This window comes from Pleurodeles waltl, chromosome 9, assembly GCF_031143425.1.
Source record: "Pleurodeles waltl isolate 20211129_DDA chromosome 9, aPleWal1.hap1.20221129, whole genome shotgun sequence".
Classification (NCBI taxonomy): domain Eukaryota; kingdom Metazoa; phylum Chordata; class Amphibia; order Caudata; family Salamandridae; genus Pleurodeles; species Pleurodeles waltl.
In genome coordinates, this window is record NC_090448.1 from 502,609,610 (window position 1) to 502,630,683 (window position 21,074).

At 42.1% G+C, this 21,074-nt stretch overlaps 1 protein-coding gene across 9 annotated transcripts in view; it reads right to left on the reverse strand.

The window, feature by feature from the left end:
- The window catches only part of SYNE2 (spectrin repeat containing nuclear envelope protein 2), a 1,823,309-nt gene that overhangs the window by 675,179 nt on the left and 1,127,056 nt on the right, over nucleotides 1-21,074 (reverse strand). For all 9 annotated transcript variants that reach the window (XM_069207355.1, XM_069207357.1, XM_069207362.1 and 6 more), the window contains 4 exons: nucleotides 20,024-20,206; nucleotides 19,088-19,225; nucleotides 9,593-9,778; nucleotides 8,214-8,336 (listed from right to left, as the gene is read on the reverse strand). In XM_069207355.1, the coding sequence (XP_069063456.1) occupies nucleotides 8,214-8,336; nucleotides 9,593-9,778; nucleotides 19,088-19,225; nucleotides 20,024-20,206 (630 nt within the window). The remainder of the gene's footprint in view (nucleotides 1-8,213; nucleotides 8,337-9,592; nucleotides 9,779-19,087; nucleotides 19,226-20,023; nucleotides 20,207-21,074) is intronic.

A 21,074-nucleotide genomic window follows, 5' to 3' on the forward strand; every position in this document is an offset into this window, starting at 1 on the left:
GTGCTGGGACCCTGCTAACCAGGCCCCAGCACCAGTGTTCTTTCCCCAAACTGTACCTTTGTCTCTACAATTGGCACAACCCTGGCACTCAGGGAAGTCCCTTGTAACTGGTACCCCTGGTACCAAGGGCCCTGATGCCAGGGAAGGTCTCTAAGGGCTGCAGCATGTCTTATGCCACCCTAGGGACCCCTCACTCAGCACATACACACTGCTTCACTGCTTGTGTGTGCTGGTGGGGAGAAAATGACTAAGTCGACTAAACCAGATGCGGATCCGTCACAGACATCATTCAGTGACAGTCCTTGCACAGCTTGAACCCAGCCTTCGGGGACATCCTCGATGCACCAAAAGCTCACTAGAAAACTCAACAAAACGGTTGAAATCGGTCAAAAAGAGACCAGGGTAGCTTTCTCTGGATCAGCGCGTGGCGCAGTAAGAAAAGAACTGTCACTGCGCTGAGGTGGCATCTATGTTCTATGCCTGACGTCATCACGGCGACTACGACGCCCGTGGAGTCGACCGACGCCGCCTACCGATGCACAAGGAAGAAAAATCTCCGGATACAGTCTGATGCCTGGGGGAAATTATAAGTAAGGAATCTGCAACTAAAAGTCTCTATCAGATACATTTTTTGTTAAAGTCTGTACATTATGCAGCAGATGATGGATTATATGTTAAGTACATTAAACCATTAAAAAATTTGAAAAACAGCACAGCCACAGTATCTCATAGATTAATACTTTATTGGACAATTATTTAAAATCATTACAAAAATGACAGAAAATTGCTACAAGTTATACCTGTAAGGAAATGCCTCCTTGGCATGGTTACCCCCTAACTTTTTGCCTTTGCTGATGCTAAGTTTTGATTGAAAGTGTGCTGGGACCCTGCTAACCAGGCCACAGCACCAGTGTTCTTTCCCTAAACTGTACCTTTGCTTCCACAATTGGCACAGCCCTGGCACTCAGATAAGTCCCTTGTAACTGGTATCCCTGGCACCAAGGGCCCTGATGCCAGAGAAGGTCTCTAAGGGCTGCAGCATGTCTTATGCCACCCTTGGGACCCCTCACTCAGCACATGCTCACTGCCTCACAGCTTGTGTGTGCTAGTGGGGAGAAAACGACCAAGTCAACATGGCACTCCCCTCAGAGTGCCATGCCAACCTCACACTGCCTGTGGAATAGGTAATTCACCCCTCTAGCAGGCCTTACAGCCCTAAGGCAGGGTGCACTATACCACAGGTGAGGGCATAGGTGCATGAGCACTATGCTCATACAGTGTCTAAGCAAAACCTTAGACATTGTAAGTGCAGGGTAGCCATAAGAGTATTTGGTCTGGGAGTTTGTCAAACACGAACTCCACAGTTCCATAATGGCTACACTGAAAAATGGGAAGTTTGGTATCAAACTTCTCAGCACAATAAATACACACTGATGCCAGTGTGCAATTTATTGTAACATACACCCAGAGGGCATCTTAGAGATGCCCCCTGAATACCTACCCAACTTCTAGTGTAGGCTGACCAGTTCCTGCCAGCCTACCACACACCAGACATGTTGCTGGCCACATGCAGAGAATGCCTTTGTCACTCTGTGGCCAGGAACAAAGCCTGTACTGGGTGGGCTTGCCCCTTTTGTTACAGCAACCCAGGGCATCCCAGCTAGTGGAGATGCCCGCCCCTCCGGCCACTGCCCCCACTTTTGGCGGCAAGGCTGGAGGAGATAATGAGAAAAACAAGGAGGAGTCACCCACCAGTCAGGACAGCCCCTAAGGTGTCCTGAGCTGAGGTGACCCCTGCCTTGAGAAATCCTCCATCTTGAGTTTGGAGGATTCCCGCAATAGGATTAGGGATGTGCCCCCCTCCCTACATGGAGGAGGCACAAAGAGGGTGTAGCCACCCTCAAGGACAGTAGCCATTGGATACTGCCCTCCCAGACCTAAACACACCCCTAAATTCAGTATTTAGGGGCTCCCCAGATCCCAGGAAATCAGATTCTTGCAACCTGAAGAAACAAGAAGGACTGCTGATCTACAAGCCTGCAGAGAAGGAGGAAGACGACAACTACTTTGGCCCCAGCTCTACCGGCCAGTCTCCAACTTCGAAAACCTGCTCCAGCGACACATCCGACAGTGACCAGTGACCTCTGAAGCCTCAGAGGACTGCCCTGGACTACAGGACCAAGAAACTCCAGTGAACAGCGGCCCTGTTCAAAACCAGCTACTTCTTTGCAACAAAGAAGCAAGTTCCAAGGACTTCACGTTTCCCGCCGGAAGCGTGAGACTCTACACTCTGCACCCGACGCCCCCGGCTCGACCTGCAGAAAACCAACACCTCAGGGAGGGCTCCCCGGCGACTGCAAGCCTGTGAGTAACCAGAGACGACCCCCCCTGAGCCCCCACTGCAACACCTGCAGAGAGAATCCAGAGGCTCCCCCTGACCGCGACTGCCTGTAACAAGGGACCCGACGCCTGGAACCAAAACTGCACCCGCAGCACCCAGGACCTGAAGGAACCAAACCTCAGCTCAGGAGTGACCCCCAGGCGACCCTCTGCCTTGCCCAGATGGTGGCTGTCCCAAGACGTCCCCCCTGTGCCTGCCTGCACCGCTAGAGTGACCCCCGGCTCCCTCCATGGAAACCTATACAAAACCAGACGCATGCTTTGCACACTGCACCCGGCCGCCCCTGTGCGCTGAGGGTGTGTTTTGTGTGCCTACTTGTGTCCCCCCAGTGCTCTACAAAACCCCCCTGGTCTGCCTCCTGAGGACGCAGGTACTTACCTGCTGGCAGACTGGAACCGGAGTTCTCCATAGGCACCTATGTGTTTGGGCACCTCTTTGACCTCTGCACCTGACCGGACCTGAGCTGCTGGTGTGGTAACTTTGGAGTTGCCTTGAACCCCCAACTGTGGGCTGCCTATGCCCCAGAACTGAAACTTGTTAGTGTTTTACTTCCCTCCTAAACTAACCATTACTTACCTCCCCCAGGAACTGTTGATTTTTGCAGTGTCCACTTTGAAAATAGCTTAATGCCATTTTTACAAAGACTGTACATGATACTGTTTTCATTCAAAGTTCCTAAAGTATCTAAGTAACGTACCTTACATTTAGTGTTTAATGTAAATCTTGAACCTGTGGTTCTTAAAATAAACAAAAAAAATATATTTTTCAATATAAAAACCTATTGGCCTGGAGTAAGTCTTTGAGTGTGTGTTCCTCATTTATTGCCTGTGTGTATACAACAAATGCTTAACACTACCCTCTGATAAGCCTACTGCTCGACCACACTACCACAAAATAGAGCATTAGAATGATCTACTTTTGCCACAATCTTACCTCTAAGGGGAAATCTTGGACCCAGTGCACACTATTTGTTGCTCTGAAATAGTATATACAGAGCCAACTTCCTACTGTAGGTTTGCAGGCAAATTTCAGTTTGGATTTCGAAAGTACAGTTCATGCAATTCTCACTGCCTATTGGCATTAACACCTCCAAACATATGGCTCAGAATGCAGGGAGACAATTCATGTTTAATCTAAGAAAACCTGTATTTTTTCATCTTGCACAGATGTTTTGTCTATTTGTATTTAAGGTTCCTTGTTCAAGAGGCTTTGCTACAGGTGATGGATCATACCTGCCTTTAGTCTAGGGCCACAGATATTGCATTTAAACCAATGCCAAATTTCCACAATGTTTTACTTGGCTATATCCTTGTGGATTGTTTAGAGTGCTTGTTGACCACATTTGCTAAGTAACAAAAAGCATTTCAAGATACACTTGGGCTGATTTAGAGTTTGGAGAACAGGGTACTGTGTCACAAGCATCATTTATGTCCCCTAGCCTTATTACAGGTGATTATATTTATGACACTCATAATAAGGTGGATTGGATATCTACTACTGATGAGGTACATATCAGCCAAACTCTAAATCAGGCCCACAATATGTATTCTTAAATCAGGCCTACAGTATGTATTCCATTTACCCCTCCTACCTTACATACATGCCTGGATGACTCTCCGGTCCAAGGTTTTCTTTGCTCATTCCAGTTGAACCCCACAGATTACACTCAGTGGTATCAAAGGGTACCCCTGGATGACAGTACCCAAGAATACAACCCCAGCTCAATAGCCAATAGCTGGTCCAGGTTTTACCAACTCTAATTCATGTGTATGCATCAAAAACAACTGCCTAGCTTGACTGCATAAGCCAGGATCAGGTGAAGAAAGCTAAAAAGAAAACAATGAACCAAGCAACAACCAGGGACAAACAGTCATGAACAGTCACATCACACATACAAATTTGATAGAATATGTGAATCAAAAATGCATCCCACTTGAACCAGCAACCTCCTTGAGAAGGTTGGTGTAGTTAGCAGGATAATCGTCTCCCCCAACCCTCCATGCCAAATAATGACAAGAAGAAATTCAAGAGGGAAGTTTTGATGAATCCCCTAGGCACTGTGCTCTTTCAACAGAAGAAAGGGAATACCACTTTCAAACTCACACTATTCACATCAGGTACAGGGAGTTGGGAACATATGTGACTAATCTTCATCAAGATATTCATGACTCGCAAGTTCTCATAAATTCAGTTATTAACTGTGTAGTAGCTTTTAAAAAATGTGCAAATATTGTGTGAATAACTTTTCTGGAAATTAATGGTTTTAATGATGCATAAAGTTGTAACTGATGAATTAATGATTTTAAAAAAATATGCAATGTCACTTGGAAGTGTAATTAACACTGTGAAGTAGCTAAGCCATATTCTCGTGTTACACACCATTTATTTTAACATGATGCAGTTTTTGGTGTTCTGCTCATCTTGCTACTGCTCATTTCTCCTTCCCAACCAGTGTCCTGTGGCACGTCATTTCTTCCCTCATTTCTGCAGAGCACCAAGTGAATGATACCCAAGATTCAAAGATGCACAACTGTGTTAGGAAACATTTATTGTGAATTGTGTATTGTGAATAAATCTTCCATCGTGTACCCTAAGTATCATTTTCAAGGATTTCCACTGAAAGTTCTGTTGTAGGAGTGCTATATGTATGAGCCATTGGTTAAGAAATGTTTCCTGTTGTGTTGTACATCTCCAGAGCGCAATTGCTGAGGGTGCAGGTGGAAGATTTCTCTTACCTTGAGAAATGGGTTAGTACTAAAGATTTAGAAAATTATGTTGTCGTTTCTGATTTTCCACTGCAAGTTTAACCGTGATCATACCATGATGAATTTGCAGAATCTATTAATAGCTTGCATGAATCTTTCTATAAAACCCTGTGGGTTTTGGGATCTTTTGGCTTTTTGCTGCTAGCATAATCTTTCTTTTATTGCCTATGAACATTTGTTGAGACTCTGTTCCTTTTCTCCTAAGTTTTCTGTTGGGATTCTGTCAATATTCTTTATGAGTTTGACTCTTAGATTTGTGTCTAGCTTTGCCTAATTAAGGATTTTTAATGATTTTGTAGTCCTGTATCTCAGCCTTCTCTGCACCGCACTTATTAATATTTCTGTAATAAATATAGTTTTTCCCCCATTTTTGATACTGAACTCAGTTATTAATGTTTTGGTGTTTTATTCTGTTTTAATGTACTAAATTATGTATTTTTGATGAGGAGTTTTGTCATTGGCTGCTAGATCATCCAGAGGCCTTGGAACCAAACTGATTAGGTTAAAATTGGGGTGCTCAAATTATTGTGGTTCAAGTGATAATTGGAGTTTAGCTCCCACAACGGTTTTAGTCAATTCTTGCTCTATAGCTCATGATTTATTAAGAATATTCAGTATCAGAATCATCAGAACCAGAGCTGGCAGAGGCTACAATTTACATAGCTGTGAAGGCCTACCTTGTCTCTATTAGGCAGTGTTCTCTGACCCATCTTCCCTGCTTTGTACCTCGGGCCAGATCAACATATGGCCACCATGAGCAGTGACCATAAGCAATTTTCTCTGCCTGACCTTGGTACTAACGGTCGGTATATACATGTTTCCCATCAAAAAGGCAATGGCAAACTGACAGTCATGCTTCAAAATGTTTTCATGCTGCATTCTTGCTGCTCACTGCTGTTGACTCAGTGGAGAAAGCAGGCATCTGCATGCAACCCAGTAGTTAAGCTTCACCCCAGGGAGAGATTTCATCATGAAATGACTACTATAAAAGACATATTTCAGTCCAGAAAATCTTGTTTTGAACATTTTGTTCAAGAGGACTTTTTCTTGGTACAGCTACTGTGTTGTAATAGTAGCATTTGAGCTGCTTTGTATTTTTGTTTATGCTGTCTTACGAATTTACTGAACACTCATAGGACAGCCAGTCCTTGTTGTTCTTCTCCCTTGTTGGGACCTCTCACCACTCGAAAAGCAAGAACCCTACTTTCTCAAGAGAATGGGAATACTACCCACTCACGAATGTGACCTTTTAAGAGACTGCTTCTGGTTCTTCTTCCTTTGCTCTTTTCCTATTCCTCATCCAGCCCATGGGGCAATTGCAGACAGGTGTGCTCAGTGCTAAAGGGAATTCTTGGTGTCTGGAAGACACATAGTTAAAATAATGACACCTTTCCCTGCTTTCCCTTTCTAACTTTGGAATCCTACACACCCTTGACCCATTCCAACCATGCACTGTGTTTTCTGAAGTAACCCTGGAGATCTCTGAATTATTTCTCATCTTTCTATTTTCCTTATACCCACAGAAGCTTGGTAATGAGGAAACAAGACCTGAAACACCCCAAGAAAATCTAACACATTATACCTGCTTCTAAGCACAAAGAGGGAAACTGCAGCAAACTGAATAAATCTCACGAAGACAGCTATTCCGTATTGAACATGCGGCGAATACATGCCGCTGACACCCCGCTGTAAGGCAGTGAAAAGTGACAGTTGGAAGACCCACACTACCAACAGGACAACTCTCAGATACACCCTAGATTGTTATAATCATGGAACAAAGTAGCTGTAAATTGTTACATGTGTAGAGCTTTGTATTAATGAAATATGTACACTGTACAGCATTCTGATAGCCTTAAGCCATGTTCACACTACAGAAAACCCCTATACATAAATAAAAAGTAAAAACCCATAGCGCACACCATCCTGATTCACAGGTTTTGAGGTCATACCAAGAGGCAGAAGAGTTGTGTGCATTTCGTTGAGACATTCAAATCCCAGGTCAAATGTTATTGAACGACTAAGGTGAGAGTCAAACAAGTGGAACATAGATGCACGTAAGAGCTCATTAATCTCAACACAGAATGGATGCAGATAATTATGTCTGAAGCAGAAGCTTCAAAACCTTCAACATTTTGGTAGAGACACAAATGCATACAGGAGTGTCCAAGATGTCACCATAAGCTCAGTATCTATTTTCCAATAACTTCACTTCCAGCCCTCCAAGACCATATGGAGTGAAGACCTTTCGGTCAATCCTGTTGACTTAACTCAACCTACTCTGGAGTCTGCATCAATCAATCAATCAACTGGTAAATGAAAGATCAACTGTGTTAGGAATGTGTATTGTGAATGAAGCTTCCATTATGTACTCAAAGTATCATTTTCAAAGATTTATTTTGGAAGTTCTATTGCAGGCGTGTTAAGTGTATGAGCCAATGTTTCATGTGGTGTTGTACATCTATAGAGTGCAGTTGCAGAGGGCCCAGGTGGAAGATTTCTCTTACCTTCAGAAATGGGAAAGTATTAAAGATTTAGAAAACGATGTTGCTGTTTCTGATTTGCATAGTGGGCCAACCCATGAAGGCCATCAGCTCATCAACCATTTAATAAACCACGTCGAAACATCCTCCAAAACTGCAGATAACTCCCTGGAGTGAAGTCTGTGGGTTAGAGGGCACACTAGATCCTAACTTTCAAATACTAGTAATTTATATGTTCTCACCATTAAAACATTCAACAAAAAAGTATAACTGTATGACTGTATGAAACAGTTTTGATTTCGGACTTCTAGGTATCACCGACTTGTTGATCTTTGAGAATTACAATCACCTCATGGAAACAGTGTGGAAAAGAGTAGCCACAACTTAAATTCTTCATACACAAATTACATATATATCAGTCATAACCAACTGGCAAACTGGCTAGCTGCCATGTTTCCTTTATAAGTTTCTGAAAGTGGAGCCTACGATTCAACTGATGCATTTGTGCAGAAATTAAATAGCATAAACCTAATGTGAAGGAAGCTCGTTAATAGAATTTATGCCCACCTGCCCATGCTGAAGATGCTCCTTTGGAGACAAATCCTCAATATCTTTTGATGACAAAATGGCCTTAATTTTAGCAATTTTCTTGTCCACAGTTTTGACCTCAGTTTCAATTGCAACTGCTTCCTGCATTTTAAAATACAAAGTGAATGAAAACATTCGAACCATTAGCAACTGAACTTAAAATACAAAGTGAAACTCTTTTGACTTTAAAGGCATTACATCAAATACAACATACATTTTACTTCAGAAATTATTTATTTTACATATGTGCCAAGTTACTTACAAAAGCACAGCGCTAGTTTTAAATAGTCATTGTAATGTACAAAGTTCTTATAGACTGCAGAAAAGTCAACAAAATTAAACGTTTTAGCTTTGCAGCAATATTTAAACATGTAAAATGTAATCTACAGAGACACTTGTCTCGTGAAGATACAATAAAAATCAGCTTAACCTACTATGATATCTGGGCAGGCTGAGACAGCTGAACAAGCAGAAACAATTACACAGGCTGAGAGTTGCAGAGGTGACGAAGAACAACATGAAGTTTGCAGTTGAGCCCAAACTTGTGGTGGTAGAAGTTATGAACTATATTGCTTATTTAAGACCACAGACTATTAAACACAAGCATGATCTATTCTTTACTGGTGTTTCACTGGATAAAGACCATTTGTATCTAACTCAAACCTAGCTAATTACCGCAAGAGATTCTTTTAACACTGACAACATGCCTTGGGGAATTTGCAACTCATCTAATTTCTGTCATAAAATCTCTTAATTAACTAAATCAAAAGGAATGGGAAATTTTATGAAACAGCAAAACAAATTACCACATGCTTCAATCACCTTCTCGGACACCTCCCACAGAGTCCCCATCAAAATCAATGAATACCTTTGTTTTATACTATCTCTCAGTCATACCAGGACCAGGACCCCTGGTTTCTGCTTCTTAAATGAGAATAGAGTGAAACAAGGGGTACTTACTGGTATGCTGTTTCCAATTGGGGAATGTCTACTTTTAATTTCAAATATTTTAACAAAGTCAAACTCTAAAGGTTGTGCTACTTTATTTAGCTAAAATGCGTCTCTCAAAACAGTCAACAGCCTGCTGCTGTCTTTTTGGGGCTTAGTCTGTGTCCGGTAGAAGACATGCTTGCATTAATAACCCTTGGTAACGGATGGCAAATGCCCCAATGTCAATGTTATGATGACCAGAAAGCAAGATAAACCAAATATTGTGAAAACCAACCAGCAACACAGAAACATCCCCAAACTGCACCTTGAAGAATTTTGTAAAACATCAAGCCACAGTGAACAATGAATGAACATCAAAAAAACAAAAAAAAACAAATCAAGCCACTAAAGAGAGCAGCAATACTTACATCTTCCACATGTTTTATCTGAGGAAGAAGCCATGCGATTTTTTCCTGCAGAGATGTTACTTGCCCATCCAGTTCATTAAGCTGTTTCACAGTGTTGTCGGTTTCAAAAATAATTGATAGCGCACCAAGCTCTGAGTAAACGTTATGAAGAATAGCTTGCTTCTGTTCAGAATCCTCTAAAGCTCTCTAGAAAAACAGTATGCTGTTAGTATTAAAAAACAATAAAAGCAAGCAAAATACTTTGCAAATAGGCTGGTGGGCTCACAATCTGGGCTGTACAAGGGGCATCATTAACTCACTCACTTTAAGTTACTCCCATTAAGCCTTAGTGCAGAATGGAACTATAGCCACAATTTGCAAGTATAAGCAGTCCAGCCACACTTTGTGAAAATCCCTTTGACTGTTTCCGAAATAACCACACAATTCAGTATACTAGTCAATGTAACTCTGCCCTTGATTGATCACAAAGGATTACAGCTAAATTCACATTAAGCAACCCCCATCAAAAACAACTGACCTCACAGCCATTCAAAAATAACCCACAGATCACCTCAATCTCCTTGCAACTGATGAATGTACCCACAACAAATAGCCCTCATTTCAAAGAAGTAAAATAACACAATGTACAGGAATCCATCCCTGCTATGCCATTCAAAATATACTTCATATCTGCAGATATGATACTATTACAATAGTGAAAAAGTCCAGTGTTTCAGGGACCCAGGATTGTGGAACATGCTCACCCACATCTGTAGTGAGGAATACCTCCTGGTATTAAGGAAGAAAACGAAAAGGTACCTCTTTGTACCCAGACACATTATCCTCTCATTCAGAATGAGTCTACAGGTCATTCAGTTTGCAGTGCTTCTTACTCAAAGTTTTTTCATTCATTCGGGGAATAATGAATAATATATATTAATTTGTTTTAGTCAGCGCAGTAAGAAGGTAAAGCTGGTCTATTTTAACATGCGTTCTTTGAATATGAAAAGTCTTCTAAATGCCAGTTTAAGAATTTTCTTTTTGGATAACTTTGACAAAACCAGAAAATGATCTGGAAATCTATAGAGTCTACCTTTTCTGATGTGACTCGTTTAGCACCGATCTTGATTATAGCACTTTGGCAAAAGTGTAATCATCTAATAAAAAGCATTCCAAAAGCTCATCTGATATGCCACAGGATGTGGGAATGTTTGTCAAATTGACTTTTAAATTACTGATGGAATTCCTTCTCTGTAGCATATGAATTTTCACCCTAAGAGGTAAAGAATATTGATATATAAATTAATGGCTATCAAATTATACCTATGTTGATAGTTATTGATCAAATAAGGAAAATATAATTGGGCCTGTGCTTCTAGTGATCTGAATTACTGTAAAGATGTATGCAAGAAGCCAGAGAAAGAACTGTGCTTCAAGAACTGGAAGATGAGGTCCACAAGATGAACTAGGATAAATGTATTTTATTAACCGGATGTTATAGAAAGTGGGATCTAGTCACTGGGCAGTACAGGAATTGAAAAACATTAGTTGCACCCAAAAATCGGGAAACAATTTGCATACTGTATCTAAATGAATGACTAGGTGGTGGGAGTTTTATTTGCTGAAGGGCTTCATTAAGGCTTCAATACTTTTTTTTATTGCAACGGTTGAAAAATGGCCTATGTAATTTTAGATTGTGTACCATTATGAGATCATGACTTAAAACATTTATGTATTATTATTTTCAAGTACTTTTGCTACTATGTTGTAGAAGGTTTTTAAAGAATTTAGAAAGCAATTAACATTTCACTTGACTGTTCATGTACTTGGGAAAACCTATCACAAATTAGAAAGTAGATTCTTTGTAAACATGCCATATTTCTAACTCTAGTAAATGGTGATGTGAATTCGACTAAACACAGATTAGGACTAATAATACAAATATCAAATGAATTAGGTAAAGACTTACAAGGTTTACTTGATCACTAGAAAAATAATGAATCCCAGTTATATTGAAACTCATCAAACTTGCAACTAGGTGTTTCTAACAAGGTATGCACATATTCTGTTGTACAAATATGTTTCCCACTTATGCATTTTATGACTCAAAATATAGGTATAAATTGGATATTGTCTTTATTGAAGTATTATGAAAAGTAGCAATCTGCAGGAAGAAAACAAAGTTCTATTCTTATTATCACCTTACTTTTTAACTATACTTTACATGAAACGCACAAATCCATTCTGGGTATCAAGGGCACTGGGTTTTGCGGAAGATACTTTAAGTTTTTCTTTACACTGATGTTGTAGCACAGCAAATGATAAGCTAGTTCATCTAGTGCCTAAGAAATCCACTTGTCCCTTAGATTTTCCCCTTGATAGGGGGTAATTACGATTTCAGTGGATGGTAAAGCCTGGCCGAAATCCCGACTGGGCGGTTGCCACCATTGTGGCTGCCTCTCCGCGGCACCATTACAAGGTTCCCACCGGGTCAGCGGCTGTAAACCACAGTTTCCACCCGCTGGCCCAGCAGGAAAAGGCCTGCAGCTTTGTCACTAACTCATAATAGAGGCAGCAGCAATGCCCCCCCTGAGCCCCTGCAACCATTCTCCACCAGCCTTTTCATGGCAGTGCTACCGCCATGAAATCGCTGGCAGAGAACGAAGTTGTAATCCCCATGGCAGCGCTGCTTGCAGTGAGGCCCTCATGGATTGAGACCCACAGCACCGCCAGGCCGTTGGTACGACCGCAGCGCTACCGACGCAGTCGTAATATGATGCTCTGACCGCCACATTGGCGGTAGCCCGACCAACACCGTGAACCTGGCAGTCAATACACCACCAGATTTTTAATGAGGCCCCTATTAGTGTTTTGATGGACAGCTGAGGCCTGCCAAAGAGCTCCAGGATGCAGGTGCTTCATCTTAAAAATTAAAAGTGATTCTGTATTAAACCACCAAAATTGACATTTTAGTATATCCTCTGTAGACAGTGGCTAGAAGGTACAAGATGCACAAATGCTAGATTGCATACAAAAGCATGTAGAAGTTGTCTACAATCACAAGTGCAGCTAACTACTCTATGGCCTTGAAAAAAGCCATGCTGACCCACAACTTTCAGGTTTTTGTCTAAAAACTAAATCAAGCTTCTTTTTTACAAACGAAATGATAGATTTAATATTTCTGTATGCTAGGCATACCTCTACTTTAAAAGGATATGCACCATTGCTTGTACTTAAATCTTAAAAGTAAGAAATGTTCTACTTTAATCTAAAAGATATTGGGCCTCATTACAACCCTGGCGGTCTTAAGACCGCGGTGGCGGTCAGACCGCCGCTAATGTGGCAGTCTGACAGCCACATTACAACTGTGGCAGTTGCGCCACGGACGTACGTCCAGCACCGCCAGTTCTCCTCCACTGGAGGGGCTGGTGGTGCTGGCGGTTCTAATCCGCCAGAGCAGTGCTGAAAGCAATGCTGCCCTGGGCATTACGAGTCCCTTCTCCGCCGGCGGTTACATGGCAGTAGCCCCGCCATGTGAAGGCTGGCCGAGAGGGGGTTCAGGGTGCCCTGGGGGACCCCTGCACTTGGCATGGGCAGTGCAGTGTCCTCCTTGGCCAGCCCCATCGCAAATTTCACTGTCTGCTTTGCAGAGGGTAAAAATTGCGACGGGTGCTAGTGCACGCTATGCACCTCAGCATTGCCACCGGCTCTATTATGAGCCGGCGTCCATGTTGTTGGCTGCTCCCTGCTGGCCAGTGGGAAACTCCTGATGGGGACCACAGGAGCTTGGCAGAATGACTTTTCCGTCCGCCAAACTTATAATGACCCCCATTATGTCTTTTGCTATTAGCTGAAGTCAGCTATAGTTTTAAAGTACTCTTTATTTACCAAACCCTTACTTTTGCTACCTTTTGTTATGAACTAACTTTAAATTACATTTTAACATAATATCAACAAGTCTTCGTCTCCATCTTAAAATGTCCTTCAATGACACTGAAAATGATATAGAAGTATGAATCAAAAGTGACCAGAAGTAAAATCTCAAGAAAAATTCAAATATCTCCAAAATGGTGTAAAAGCCAGGAAGCAGTAGAATGATAGAATAATACATCTGTCTTAGGCACCTGAATTGATCATGAGGTCAAGGTGAAAATTTCAGGATCCAGTCCAACTGAGGCATAAACTAGATGCATTTGAGATTAAGGAAATCTGTATCAATTCTCAGTGTCTGAGGAAAGGAATTTCAGAAGGAGGAACCCCGTACAAGCAAAGGCGGCTGAATGACTAGTATGATAGCAGAGGCTTACAACGCCTCTATATGGGTGGCAACATTGAAAATCTTTGGGCAGATAAAGTGACACAAGTCTATGAAAACAGTTTTATAAAATGCACAGATATTTACAGCAGGGTTCTCTTTAGTCTGTTGCCAGTATAATGATCCTGGGAGGAGTGGTTGGTAATATGATTGTTGGCTCATAAAGTGTAGAAAATTCATGGTGCATGTTGTTGAACTCTTTGTAGTTTGTCCATTGACTTCCAGAGGTCTGTGAGAGTGCAGTAATTCAGGTGGGTTAAAACAACAGTAAGAGCTGGCATGATCATTTGGGTAAACTGGAAGAAAGAGAGAATGACTTTGAGCAAACATAGTAGAATTCACATCTAATGACCATGTTCAAATAAGGAGAAAGATGATTTTGATGCAGAAGATAACACCCAGTTATAAACATTCTGGTCTTGGAGATGGGAATTAACCAGTGGAGTGTGGCCAAGTAAAAGGGAGATGTGAAGAATCAACCTGGCTAACCAGCAGAATTTCTCACTTCTGATTGGTGATACAAAGTCAAATATGGTGAATCAACTATGGACTTGTTACATACACTTTACTATCTTGAGATGAAATCTCATTTCTTCCTCTAGTTTTAGGTAGATCTGACTTTGGCTGCATACATTTGGCAGCATACATCTGGCAGCTGAGCTGACTTTGTGGGCATTAAGAAGGGGCACTAATGGTGCCTGAGAGACATTGAAGAGAATAAAAGATATTGCAGTATTGGAAATGGAGACAGTGTGGGAAATTACATATATGCACAACGAATAGAAACTGTTCATTTTAATCACTTCTTTGGACTGTGTGCATCTCAAATTGGACACAGCACTGACACAGATTGTCATTTGTCCTTTACAGGAAATCGTACCTCATGTGTGATGCCTTCAATTATTCTTCAAACTTCATTGTGGTGTTTTAGATCACAAACAAAGATTAGAAGGAATAAGAAGCTGGTAAAACCACCCAGGGCAGATCTCATTATCGCTATAAGATGGCTGCAGCGTAAAGACACTCTAGAGTACCTAAAGGGCCCCAAAGGTTTGATGAATGAGATTAGAGGGTAAGAACCAGATGTAAACTAACTTGATAATAAGCTGACGACAGGTCCACAACACTGAAACAGGTGGTGTTAGACTTTTCATCCTTGGCGTGGTCTCCCTTAAATTTGTGCCTCTGTTCGCCAGGTTGTTGATGTGTGCTGGACTCTGATTTTACTGTTTTTGTTACTCTGGGCACTTTACCACTGCTAACCAGTGCTAAAGTGCAAGTGCTCCTTTACAAAATGTGTATGTAATTGGTTTATCCATGATTGCCATATCTGGTTTACTAGTAAGTCCCTAGTAAAGTGCACTAGTGGTGCCAGGGCCTGTAAATCAAATGCTACTAGTGTGCCTGCAGCACTGGTTGTGCAACCCACATAAGTAGCTCTGTACTAGACAGTGACACAAAGGGAGCTGGGGTGTAGCCTGCATATCCTGATGATGCATCTCTGCTAGGAGGGAGGGGAGGAATGGTCACTCACACCTGAAAGGGCTGTGCCTGCCCTAACACAATGGTGAGTGTCTGGGGCCTGGCCTGGGCAAGGCAGGATTTCACATTCAAAAGAGACATTAATTTGAAGTAGGTCTACTTCAAAGGAGAAATTGGGTATCAGAAGGGCACCCAAAACCACAGACTTTAGAAAGACTTCTGGAAACAAGAGGAACCTCTGCCTGGAGAGGAGCTGAAGAGCTGAGGAAGAAGAGCTGCTCTGCCTGTGACTGTGCTTTGTGGAGCTACCCTGCAGTTTCTGCTTCTGCCAGAGTAAGAGGGCAAAGACTGGACTTTGTGTGCCTTCCATCTTGAAAAGAACTCTCCAAGGGCTTGATTTAGAACTTGCCTCCTGTTGTTTGAAGTCTCAGGGACAGCAAAGACTTCTCTCTGCCAGCACCTGGAGTCTCTGGAGAGACTCCTACTCTGCCCTGTGCTGCCCATCCAGTTCCTGGGACCCTGAACGGTGAAGCTGGCAGCCTAAAGACAAGGAAATCCACGCACAGAACGCCGTTCGGGGAAAAGATCGACACAACTCCAATCTGCGGCTGAAGAAATGACGCGCCTCCAGTTCCGCAGCTGAAAATCGATACTCGCAGGAAATGCTACAGAAGAATCAAAGCACGGAGCAGGAGAAAGGACGTGCAGCATCGCTGACGGAGGTTGGGAGATCACAACCCGCACTGTGGGGTTTTCGGATCATCGTGCGGCTAGATTTCCGACTCAAGTACCACTGGGCGTGTAAAAACAATGCAAGGCCTGCCTGGACCCGAGAGTGCTGACCGGATTGACGCATTGCTCTTCTGCGGAGAGAAGAAACGATCCGCCCGACCCGGTGAAAGGAGAAACGACGCACGGTCCCGCTCGAAAGTGGAATCAATGCAAGCCCTTTTTGACGCACACTCACCCGTGCAGGGTTATTTTTGATGCACCCAAGGAACATTTTCATGCTATCAGTGTTAGTGTGTGTTTGAAATTACTTAAAGACTCTTTTTGATATTTAATTGATAACTTGACTTGTGTATTGTGGATTTTTGTCGTTTTGGTCTTGTTTTGTTTAGATAAATATTTCCTATTTTTCTAAACTAGTGTTGTGTCATTTTGTAATGTTTTCATTAAGTTACTGTGTGTGTTGGTACAAATACTTTACACCTAGCACTCTGAAGTTAAGCCTACTGCTCTGCCAAGCTACCAAGGGGGTAAGCAGGGGTTAGCTGAGGGTGATTATCTTTTACCCTGACTAGAGTGAGGGTCCTTGCTTGAACAGAGGGTAACCTGACTGACTGTCAACCAAAGACCCCATTTCTAACAGAAACATTGGATAATGATTACCTACATTGCTTGGAGGACTTTTGTGAGGATGTCCTATTCCTTTTCTAAAAGTATATTCTCTATAAGTAGCTTAGAGATTAGTACTGCCATCCACCCCTCATCTTATTTGAAGTGAGGTAGACAACAGCCACACCTTTAAGGCTTCTCAGCACAATGGCATTCCTATCAGTTCAGCCAACACTATGGCAGTCTCCTCCTGTCTAAAAGGACTATAAAAAGTGTTCCCTTTGTGAGGAAGTGGTGTCTCAGGCAGACATGAAATAGAAGACATATGTACCATAAAGGGAACACATTCATCTATGATTCTCTAGAGGCAGAATAGGCCTGGCTGGATTTGGACAGAGAATAAGAGAAATTGAGGAAATGCTAAAAGCCTCCATGTTGGTTAACTGTAGCACAAGAATCTCTGCTGCAATAGTAAGGCAAGCGTCTGAGAAAGTGACTGGCTAACACCATGCTAAAAATTAGTGGAGAAATGTTGAGAACATGATTCTCAATGGGGTTTCCCCCTATCAGACTTTAGCCCACTTTTTAGACACTGCTACAAACCACTGTGAATGGAGAGTTGAGGTGATGGACTGTGGAGAAAGAGTCTTCAAGGGCTTTTCCGTCTGCCGAAATTCTGATGGGGAGGTTGCCGCCACTGTGCCTGCCTCCCCGCTGGGCCCATTACGAGTTACCTGCTGGGCACACAGGTGGAAACCTCTGTTTCCGCCTGGTAGGCCAGTGGGAAACGGCCTACAGCATTGTCTCTGGCTCGTAACTGAGCCGGTGGCAATGATGTAGTGCGCAGGGTGCACCAGCACCCTCGGAAAGTTCACTGTCTGCAAAGCAGACAGTGAACATTGCGTGGGTGCTGGCCGGGGGACCCCTGCACTGCTCAGGCCCCCTGCACCCGTTGTTCGCCAGCCTTTCATGGCGGTGCTACCGCCATGAAATCACTGGTGGACAACAAAGTCATAATTCCCATGGTGCTTGCAGTGCTGCTCTGGTGGATTAGGCCTGCCAGACTGCCGGGATGACCTATCTTGGTGGTCTGACCACAGGCTGACCGCCGCAGTTGTATTATGGCACTCAGACCTCCGCATTGGCAGCGGTCCGACTGTCACCGCCAACCTGGCGGTCATGACACTGCCAGATTTGTAATGAGGGCCATGGTGTTTCACGTCTTACTGTTAGTGTTGACTTGCTTACTGAACCTCAAACCTGAGGCTTGAGAGTAGCAGATCCTAGAGGTAAAAAGTGCTACATCTACCTAAACTAAAATTCGAAAAACTGTTAAAAGGAATTTGGCTGTGGACCTGAATGGAAGTTATGAGTAGCCTTTTCACAAACTAACCTGTGTCACAGCATTCAAGAAGAATTTCCCAGAAATTTCAAGACCACTGAAGCGCCAGTAAAGAAGTTACAGCATTTTTCTGAATTTATCATTTCTGGAGGATGAAAACAAGGTGCCAAACGTTTCTGAAAAAGAATCAGGTCCAGACTTATGACCCTGTCACATAACAGAGTGCAGCACTCAAAGTTGCTGCACAACATTGTGTGACAGGGAGAGAGGAGGTAAGTGCCATAACTACAGAGATGTGGCGCACTCTCCTCCCCTCTCCCTACAGCCGGTGCAAAATCATGGTGCCAAGTGCCACACACAGACCTGTGCACCCTAGTGCAGAGGTGCGTGAGTCTAGCATAGGTATGTGTCATACAGTACAGCATTTATGTAAAGCAGGTAAAAAAGGAGAAATATAAGTTTTTCTCCTTTGAATGCCTGCTTCAAAGAGGTGTTACTTTTGGCACAAAACTTGGTGTACTCTTTTTAGCAGGGTACTGCATCAAAAAGCATTGGTGGTTGCAAAGGAGGCCCATGTACCACCCATGTAAAGCCCCTCTGATGCAGTGTAAAGTAAAGCATTATTTTTGCAGTGTCTTGTCAAACAAGTTGGCCAATTGGATTCAATATTTTCAATATTCAACCTTCTCCCTAAAGACTTCAGAATCATGCTGGCATCTAATGAGATTGTGTGGGTTTTAATGCAAATCAGCCATTTTATGTCTTGTAATACATAGAACTGATTTAGAAGTCATCTATGTTTTGGTTACATATGCCAATTCTGGCACAGCCATAACCTGCTCATCAAATACCTTCATTCATGCTCACTTTGAATGTTTGCCCCTCACATTTTGTTAGTAACAAGTGTACTGTATACGGAAGCTTTTCAGAAATTAATTTAGAAGGAAACACATCTGATTCCACTGTTAGTTATGCACTATGTGTCAAATTTGTTTCTTTTTTTAAAAAAATTTCATTTTTCACTATATTCATTTGTTACCTGTAGTGCACTGGCGTATTTACTCAGTGATTTTGCCGAATCATATTTTGCCTCTTCTGTCAGCAACTCATTAGTATTCTGTATCCATGCTTTTGTGTTCTTTAAATGATCATTGTATTCTTCTAATTTGGAGGTAGCCTGACGAGACAAAATCATTCAATTAAAACTATATTTTTGAGTGGACGATATTGTTTTTTTCTTTTAAAACATATATATTCACAGCACTGCAGGTATGGTTTGAAACAAGTAAAAATAAGTAGGCTACACAGACAAGATCAAATGTAACAATCAAACAAAAATCAATATGTGCAAATTCAGAAGGCAATCATTTACTGTGGATCCTTTTCTTTTACATATTACCCCGTCCAATTGTAGGCAATACAGTCCCACCCCTGTCTAAATCATAACTTGCGTGTGCAGAAGGCAAGGCCAAGCCAAGGCCACGGGCTACGGGTACACTCCAAACCACTTAGCGAAACTCACACAGTGCCTTCTCCAATAGCAAGCGGCCAAATAAGCAGAGGAGCCTTCTGTACCAAACGATTCAGTTAGATCTCCTCATGCAAACTTGTAGGAAGTGCAGGAAGGTAAGCTATTAGTTTTAAGGAACTCGAGAACAGTAAACAGGCTTCCCCCTTTGTTTGAGATTCCACTTCCAGGAGATTATCATACTTCTTCCAATGTGTTGAAAGAATGTTAAAAGTAGTTGAACATGTCTCCAAATATCCCTCAATATAACTGGGTAAAAATGTTAGTGCCACAGACCCAGAAACATTTCTTCTAGACATGTTTGAGAAAGGCAAACTGACATGCAAACTACATGTCATTTATTTTACACATTTGATTATTTTATTATTATTGTGTTGAAGATTATTTTTCTCATTTTTTTGTACATTAAATTATGATGAATTTAATCCCTGACTCAGCTCTTTGTACCTTGTTTAACTGGGCAGACCTTTGTTCTGCCAGATTGGTCACTTGCTGGTACAACTGCAAGGGCACCGTTAATCGATCCATCCATTCCTGAGCTTTGCTTGGATCCTCCTCTGCCAGATCTTGAACCTCAGAGTCGAGTTCGTTGAGGTTGGAGTGCCACGTGTCAAGGTCATCCCAGATTTTCTGTGCACAAGAAACACAATGTGATAAGGAAAAACCAATACAAATTTAGGTTTAATTTCTACATGCAGAGCACAAAGTAATGTTTGATCCATTTTAGTCAATATATTTGTTTTGAGAATATGTTTACATGCCTATCAATCAACATTTATTAAACAGTAAACAAAAGCAAATACACTCTACTGAAACAAACTATCACAAACTCCGGGTAGCAGCTGTGTTAAAATCAAACAAAATAAACAAATTGCAGAATATCAATCAATATGAATAAACAAATAGGTAGTCACAGATGTCGATTCACCATAATGGCAGTAGTAGTGGAAGTGACATCACACATCCTTTGACCCCAATGACATCACATATGACCTATGATGTCTTCCAAGTATGTGATTCCATGTGCGCTTTGACCTTGATGACATTACAAGAAGTACATCACTAAAGCTAAAACCCTACAACTGGTGCAAGAGTAATAAAATACAGGCATCGTTCCTAACTTTATCATATAATCCCATTTCTCTCTTTTACCATCTCTACTTCCCTCACATTCTACCTAGTACTACTCACTCTTCTGCAGCTACTATCGGATCACCTATCTTCCCCGCCTACCCCTCATCTTCACCTTTTCCTGCGATGCTCATCTCTAGTCTTTAACTTGCCTACTTCACCCCGTCCTTTCTCCTCTCTATCACTTTACTTTTTAACCACGACACTGTACTTTTGTAACATTCAATTAATTCTCTGTTTTTCTCATGTGTCTCACACAAGTTTTCTCTCATTGCAACTCACACTTCTTACATCTTTCCCAACACTTCCACATCTCATTTTCTCACCTCTGTATCGGACAACCTTACTCTCCTCTGCTTTTCTCCTC